Consider the following 9,095-nt stretch of genomic DNA (forward strand, 5'->3'; position numbering starts at 1 on the left):
TATTATTTATTGGTATTATGTGTATTCGTGTTTACCAAATGGAGGCGCATAAATCAAGTGAAAATAGTTATAAATCATTGACAAAATGTCTAAATTGATTCACTTATGAAACTTTAGAGTTTAACTTAATACAATTATTAGTTTGAGGTTCTAATTGATACATGTTCCAAAGTTTAGGGGTGTCAATTGATTTTCTTTTTTTTTTTCTTTGTTATTTTTTTAAAAAATATTTACTTACTAAATATATTTTCAAAATCAAAGGTAAGTTTCGTAAAAAGAAGAGCTGAATTTGATTAAAAATTAGGAAAAGTGAAGAAAAGAAACATGCATAAATTTCAAAAACAAAATACTAAAGCTAAAATTAATATCAACCCATTGAGATTTTAGTTTTAAAGTTTTTACATTTTTGAAAATTATGTTTAAAAGATACTATTTTCACCCCTGCATATTTTTCTTTTGTCATCTGGTTTCTAAAATATTTTCAAAATTTAAGAAAAATTTTGAAAATTAAAAAAGTACTTTCCTTCAGACAACAATTTGATTTTTAATTTTCTATTTTTGAGAATTGAACTTATAAATACTACTTTCATTATTTATTTATTTTGTTATCTTTAGGAGTTTTTTTTTCAAAAATAAAGTCAAATTTTGAAAAAAAAAAGTTTTATTTTTTAAATTTAACTAACAATTCAAATTAAATGCTTGGTTAGTAAGAAATAAACTTGGGCAAAAAAGTTTTTTTTTTTAAAGGAACACAATTTTCAAAAATAAAAAATATCAAAAGATTGTCAATTGGAATTAGTTCTCTAAGAATTTGTTTATGTATTTTGGAATTGAGCTAAAAATTCAAACTTTTCCTTTTAGAAAAGTGAAAAACTAAAATAAAGAAATGGTAAAGAAACAATCCTGATTGCTACTAAAAAATTTGATAGCTATTGCTTGTTATATTGTTTTCTCTTGTAAAAAATATAATTGTGGTCATTAGTTAAGAGGTAAGTTTTATTTTAAACAAAATATATATGACTAGGTACAAATCTATGTGTTGTTTTAGGTATAGTTTTGATTTTATATGTTATTAAACTCTCAATATATATCTACTTTTATCTTTCTGAATTCGAAGATCAACAAGTTTCCAAGGTCTCACTTGACAATCATTTAGACGCGGTTTAATAACCATTTCGTTTTTTGTTTTTTATTTTTCAAAATTATGCGTATCTCCTTATATTTTCTTATAATGATTTGAATCTTTTTTTAGTATAAGAGTAGAATTCTTAACTAAATTTTAAAAACAAAAAAACAGTTTTTAAAATTGGGCTTGGTTTTTGAAAACATGAGTAAAAAGTAAATGAAAAAACAAGAAATTTAGAGGTGGAAAAGGTGTTTGTAGGATTAGTTTTCAAAAACTAAAAATAAAAAACTAAGGTCTCGTTTGATAATCATTTCATTTTTCGTTTTTTTGGTTTTTGAAAATTAAGCCTATTTCCTCTCATTTCTTACAATGATTGTATTTTTCTTAAGTACAATGATAGAACTCTAAGCCAAATTTAAAAAACAAAAGCAAGTTTTAAAAAACTACTTTTTTAGACCCCGTTTGATAACCATTTCGTTTTTTGTTATTTGTTTTTTAAAATTAAGTCTATTTCCTCTTCATTTTTTACAACGATTTATATCTTTCTTGAATACAATGGTTGAGTTCTTAACCAAATTTCAAAAAAAAAAAAACAAGTATTTAAAAACTATTTTTTTTATTTTCAAGTTTTTGCTTGATTTTTTAAGTATATGTTATCTTAATTTCTCACAATTCTTAGCCAAAATTCAAAAATAAAAACAAATTTTTAATAGATGATTTTCAAAATTTGGCTTTTTTTTTTAACACTGATAAATAACAGATAACAAAGCAAGAAAATTTGAGATAGAATGAGTATTTATAGGTTTGATTTTCAAAAACCAAAATCTAAAAAAAAAATGATTATCAAATTGGCCCAAATTCTCAAAATGTTTATATTGACCTGAGCCTTGTTTGATCGTCTCTTGATTTTTGAAAACTATAAATGGTATTACTATTGATAAGTTTATTTGTTTTGTTATTTAACATACTAACAATATTTTAACATATATACAAAATTTTTAAAACTAAAACATTGCTTCTTAAAAAATTATTTTTGTTTTTAGAATTCAACTAAGAATTTAAGTGTTATTTATCAGATAAATATAAGCTCAATCGAAAGATTATTAGAAAATAAGCATAATTAAAAAAAAAAAAAAAAAACCACTATCTAGCTATACTCAAGGAGAAAAAAAAAGTCTTAGCTTTATAACTTTTGCAAAATAGTCATTATACCTATGATATTTATATACCAATTAATGTCTACATCTACTAACCCAATATTCATTTAAAAATTTCCAAAAAAAAATTAAATTAAAAAATTTAAAAGATATTCATTTAAATAAGATGACCACCATTAAAAACTTGGCCGCTTTATTCTAGAAGTAACAATTTAATCTTCGAACTTTAGGTGGTTATAATTTAGTTTATGTATTTTTAAATTTGTAACAATTTAATATTTAATTTTTAAAGAATAATAATTTAGTCTTTATACTTTATTATTTATAATGACTTAGTCTCTATTGTAGATTTTTTGTCGGACAATAAAAAAATTATACATATAGATCAATATAATAATTGAACATCAATTCTTTTTATAGATTATGAATCAAAGATTCTTCGTGATAGTGACTAAATTGTTACAAATTTAAAAATATATATAAAGACTAAATTGTTACATATAAACGTTTGGAATTAAATTGTTACAAATTTTAAAGTTCATAAGCCCTTACCAACGATGATCCAGGGACTAGATTGTTAATAGTATAAAAGTTCGGGATGAAAAGTGTTTTTTTAATCATTTATTTATTTATAAAAAGGAGAAACAATCTCTTTTCTCATTCTTTCTAAGCTATTCTCCCAAACTTGTCAACAACTAAATGATGGTCAAGAAGAGGTTCTTGCTTAACCAATAAGTAAGTAAATATTTCCCTATTCATTTGGGTCAACTTATATAGCTTAAACACATGTCAATCTCAACATATTAGTTTAAACACTTGGTACATTACCATCTATTTTTAACAAAGCAAAATAACAACAATGACAAAGAATAATCTTTCTTAAATCTTCATATATTTTAAAATTAAGAGACTAAATGGAATTGTATTGAAATATATCTTTTCTTTACCACATGTTAATATAATATCTTGAGATGATTAAATGGTAAAGGTAATTGATTACTTATAACCATCATAGAGTATCACTAATATGATTTTCTTTTTCTTTTTCTTTTTTTTTTTTAAATCTAATCATGAATATCTAACCTCTTAAATATTAGTTGATTATAATTATGTTATCTCTAATTGACATTTATATATATATAATTTTTATGAGAAATATTTGTATAAACTTTGTCTCAATTATGCAATAACTTTTTTAGGCACCTTAACATCTAGTTTTTCTCACACAAAAGTAAATAGAGGGCCCAAATTAAAAGATGAAAAAAGATGTTTAGTAACCAATCCATTATTGAAGTACAATTACCTATGGGGAAAAAGACATAGCATTCAATTATTAATTTATTGCTAAGATATTCATAAAAAATGACTCCAACTAACCTAATAATAATAAAAAAAAAAACTCTTGAACAATTAAAACCTTCCTATATTTAAGAATAGTATATTAACATTAGCGTAGCAAATTGTACTATCGATCTCGAGGTCAGAGATTTGATTCCTCACCCCGCACTTTAATTACAATACCTTAAAAAAAAAGAATAATACTAAAAGAGTACTTAGATACAAAATTTCGTTCTAATATATACATTAACAAATATACATACAAACATTTAACATGAGCATATAACTAATAGATAATTTATCTTTATAGTTTAAATTCTTTTCCTTATTATTTTCTTTTATTTATTTATTTTTCTATTATTTGATTGGGGTGAATTAAAAAAAAAAAAAGATAGGTGTAGCTAACAATACACAAAAAAATATTACTCATATGTTAATAACATAGTTTTATTAATATAATAATAATAAAAAGACTAATATTAGTATAGTTCAACAACCTTGACTAAAAGTGAGAGCTTGGTTCAATTTTTTATTCTCAAATAGGATTGAACTCATTTTTTTTTAAAAGTAAAAATAAAAATGAGGGGTTTAAGAATATAAGCGAAATATTTTAAAGTTTATAGATGAAATATAGACTAAAATACAGTTTTGTCATTGTAATTTGAACTTAGTTTCTATCAAAATTAACATTTTTCTAATCAAGATTTATTATTGAGATTTGAATTTAGTTTCCATTTAGTCTAGGAAGTTTTAAAATGACATGCTTGATCCTCCAAATTTGAATTTGGTTCTTAATTGTCTCTAAAATTTGATATTGGTTTTTAAGTGATATCCGAGTTTACAAAAACGCGTAAATTTTTTCCATAAAAACTATATAAAAAAGACATATATAAATTTCTAACTTTTTTAAAATACATATAAATAAATTAAAGTCTAGACATCTTATTTCAATTTCAAAATCATCATTCCGTTAAAACAGTTGACATCCATTTACTTCAAATACTATTTGAGAAACTAATTTTAAGATTATTATAATCCTAAGAATCCAACATTTAATAGTATTCTCTGAATTATGAATAATAAATAGACAACAATTTTGATATCGGAATAGTAAACCTAAACTAAATTCAAATTTCAAGGACAAAAAATATTAGTTATAAGAATATAAGAACAAAAACAAAAATCAAGTTCACAACTTGAACTATATATATATATATATATATATATATATATATATATATATTTATGTATGTATGTATATATATTTATGTATGTATATATATATATTTATGTATGTATATATATATATTTTTTATATGTAAAAATCAGATAAAGAGGGGGAAATTTAGGGTGGGAGGAGTATTTAAATTAATAGGAGGGACAAAATAGAAGTGTAGGTAGGCTAATATAAATTATAGGTTTGGCGTAATTAATTGTATTAATTTTGTGTTAATACAAAATCGTTCAGCCCTAATCACGGAGCTACAGTCGTGTTCACGAGGCTCTCTCCCCACATTTCCCCTTTTTACCCCCACAAAAAAGAGACAACCAACAAAGCGGCGGGGTTCTTTTTTTCAATAATTATTTTCCTTTTTTTAGAAATATTATTTCTATTTTATAGTTGAAAGTTTTAAGGGTATAAATTAAAATTATCATATATTTTAGGGTGAATTTTGCAAATTCAAAATTTATTTTTACCTTGGGTGTGTTTAGGCGGAAGCCATTCTCTGCCACACCCTTCCGCTATCTCCACTACAATACGACAAAAGGCAAAAGCTACCCATCCAAATCCGACGTCGTTTCGCTTTCCCCCAAATCCGATTCCCTTCCAAAGCTCTTTTCTTCTTCCATCATAAAACCAACGGCGCCATTGCTCCTTCTTACACACACTCTCTCTCTCACAGATAATTAACATTCAACCACACACCACCAACCAAATGGCCGCCATTCCCTCACAGATTCCCTCCTTCGCCGCCGTCTTCTCCTCCCTCGCCGTCATTCTCCTCGCTGGAATCTCCAATGCCAGAGACCTCCGTCCATCGGAGCACGGCTTAGAGTACCAAAACCCTGGCGCCATGGAAAACTCCTCTCCGCAGATGCAATCCTTCTTCAAAGGAAACTCCTGGTCCTCCTCCGACGTCGCTCTCCCCAAGGCGATGAACACTAGCCTCCCGCCGCAGTGGTGGAATCGTAGCCACCGCAACCGCTCTGGAGCCGCTGCCGATGGAGGCGGCGGAGATCACATTCGCGGCGCATTGCTTGTGGCGAGTTTGGTATGTGGAATTATAGGCATTTCTTTACTCATTGCTTCTGCTTTTATTTACTTCTTTAAGTTCAGGAAGCAGAGTAGATCGTCGTCTTCGCTCTCTGTCTCTGAAACTACTAACATTATACCTAACAAGTGATTCTGAAGAGGAATTTGCATGTACATAGACTCTGAGATCTGGTTGTTCGCTGATCTTATTATTATTATTTTTTTGATTTTTCCTCTTGAGAGAGTTGCTGTGTTAGTGTTAATTTTGGATATTAGATCTTCTTCACATTCTATATCAGATTAATTGTTGCAAATTTCAGATTCGTATTATATTATACAGTTTTATTTTGTTGAGATGTTTAATTTGATGAGAGAGATTTGGAATTGCAAGTGGTTTGGTTCTGGATTCTAATAATGAAGATGAATGAGTATTTTTGCTTAATTAATCAGAGAGATTTTATAGTGTTTACAAGAAGTAAGACAAAAGATGGGGAAAGAAACAGTCTCCATCTCTCTCTTTCTTATCCCATCATATTCATATTCTTTAGTTTTAGAAATTTGAGCTTTCATTTGAGGTTGGTACACAGAGAGAGAGAGAGACAAAGAGACAGGTTGCTTCTCAATTCCCAAGTGAACTTTTGTTTTTTATATATCTAAAAATAATTAGCTTAAAATAACATTTTGGTCCTAAGTATTTTTAGGCTCTATTACTATTTTATTGTTGATTTTTTTTTAAAAAAAACTTTTTACTATGAATTTTGGAAATATATTTTATTTGATTGCATTAAAATTATTATCATTATTGAATTAATTTTGATAAAGTATGACTATGGGAGACTAAATTTAAGATTTACGAGAAGTATGAAGGCTAAAATTGGATATCCAAAAGTATAATGATTAAAATTAAACAAATTCCGAAGTATGGGAAACAAAATGATATTTTAACTAAATAATTATATGGATATTGAAGGTAAGAGCTTATCAAGGGTTCTTATGATCAAATAATATTTATTATTCTTGATCTAGAACTTCTACTACTGAATTGTATTAGTAGCAAGACTGAGTCGAACCACATGAAAACACAAATATATTATTGAACAAGTTAAGTTTTCTAGCTAAAGTAGTAAGTGAGGGTTTTTGTGGTGGTGGTTTGATAATTAAAGCGCAAAAAAAAAAAAAAAAAAAAAAGAAGAAAAAAAAAGGGGTAAAGTTCAAGAAAGTAGTGCAAGAAATATTAAAATGGTCTAGCTTAGGAATTAGAAAATTCAACCAATTATTCAATTGATCATATGACTTCTAAAGATAATTTCTTATTCATGCATGTCTTAATTAGCCTACTTGTCGTCATCGCAGTCACAAACACTCGAATTGACTAATTAAATTCATAATTAAGCTAGATGCTCAATTAATTGGATTTGATAACATCCATCAAAATCAAACATTTGCATTAAGCCTTGTAGATTTTGCTAAGACGATTAGACTTGGATGGCCTAAGTTACTAATCGGTTTTGTTCTTAAATTAAACCAATCATGGAATATTCTAAATGGGTTATTCTAAACAACCAATCAATTTACACACAAGTATGCTTTGATTGTGCTACTTGACAATTCACGTAAGGTTACATGTCACATACCAAATATGAATCTCTAGCTTAACAAAGAAAAGATGAAGATTTTACACAGATTCTAAGCATATAATTTAAAACACTTTGAAGAACCATAAACCTTCAATAAGAAATCTGAAGTTAAACCAAATTCTCATAATCCAAACAATGGTTTTTTCCTATTCCTAAGCTAGAAACGAACCTTAACAATCTGTCGGGTGATATTGCCAAAACCCGACACCATTTCACTTTATTACAGAAAGAAGTCCAAAGAAAAGCTAAAATCTAATACTATAGATGGATAGGGTACAAAAAAAAAAAAAAAAAAAAAAAAAAGAAAGAAAGAAAGAAAGAAAAAGATTGGTCATTTGCCTAAAACGGCCACTCGAATTAAAAGTTATGACCTAATTACGAACTCCTAAATTTATAGTCGTGCCATGGTGCCCCGGTGCTGCGTCTCTCCACCTGCGTATCTTTGTTCTCTGTCTTGATGGCGCTGCGATGCCAACATTCCAAGAGCGTTTTTCTGTTTTTCACATCCTTTTGACTCGATAGATTCATTAAGGCTCTAAAGTGATCCGTTTTAATTTAGTTTTCTCCCGAATACTTGATTCTACCTCCAAATTGATCAACACCTATAAGATAATCAATTAAACACACTAAATAGCATATGATCTTGAGTTAAACGAAGCAAGATAACACATTTTAGGTACTATAAGATATTTTATAAATATCAATTTGAAATACCTCGTAAACCCTATCTTTTTTTCCTACCATTAAGTTAAAGGGCTGAGCATAAGTTAATTGTAAAAGAATATGTACTATCAATTTGAAGATCAAATATTTGAATCCTCCACCCACATGTTGTAAAAGAAATAGAAATTGCAAAAATATGAAGGAACTGAATCCCAATATGGAAGCAATTTATCGCTTTGTCCCAACTTTGTTATAGAAAAATTACAGAACAGAAACATAAAGAATTAAGTTAAACATGCTTTATATAGTGATTAATTAGGGAAGATGAATTACAACCTTTATAGAACAAATTCTTAAAGACCTTTTCATATCTTCTAGATCCATTACATGATCAAATCACAAGCAAGGCACGACCACCGATTTTCTTTGCTATTCTCTTTGGAACAAGGAAGCTTGTTGGAACTTTAGTAGTCTTGAAGAAGGGGAAAGTTAAACCAGAGTACTCCTCTGTTTTGTTTTGTTTTTTGTTTTTTTTTGTTTTTTTTACGTGAGAGTGAGAGAGGGCTATTCTGTATCTCTTAGTCTTCTAGGATTTAGAATAAAAGGTGAGGGGAGTTAAATACCCTTATCCCACTAACCCACTCCCTTGCAATGCAAGGAGTTGACTGATTAATTTATTTAATTTGAAATTTAAATTAAATAATTAATCAAATTAACATTATTTAATCTTTAATTAAATATCAAACATTTAATTATTTAATATTTGAATCATATTCAAATATCCTTGTCTCTCATAACATATAGTTTAATATGAATTTTATTCACATTAAATTACCATATATGTTTAATATGAACCAATTCATATTATTTAAAATTTGAACCTCAAATATTATTCTCCCGTATTATATAGTTTTAAACTT

At 27.2% G+C, this 9,095-nt stretch overlaps 1 protein-coding gene across 1 annotated transcript; it reads left to right on the forward strand.

Annotated features, from left to right (window-relative positions):
- Nucleotides 1-5,290: 5,290 nt before the first annotated feature.
- On the forward strand, nt 5,291-6,238 carry LOC120083432 (uncharacterized). The gene has a single exon (XM_039039194.2). The coding sequence runs from the start codon at nt 5,559-5,561 to the stop codon at nt 6,024-6,026; it is 468 nt and encodes a 155-aa protein (XP_038895122.1). The 5' UTR covers nt 5,291-5,558; the 3' UTR covers nt 6,027-6,238.
- Nucleotides 6,239-9,095: the final 2,857 nt, after the last annotated feature.

This window comes from Benincasa hispida, chromosome 8 (genome assembly GCF_027475165.1).
Source record: "Benincasa hispida cultivar pf3 chromosome 8, pf3_genome.v1.1, whole genome shotgun sequence".
Classification (NCBI taxonomy): Eukaryota; Viridiplantae; Streptophyta; class Magnoliopsida; order Cucurbitales; family Cucurbitaceae; genus Benincasa; species Benincasa hispida.

What these genes read in the sequence shown, in the direction of transcription:
- LOC120083432 (XM_039039194.2), top strand. Translation starts at nt 5,559, where the DNA reads ATGGCCGCCATTCCCTCACAGATTCCCTCCTTCGCCGCCGTCTTCTCC.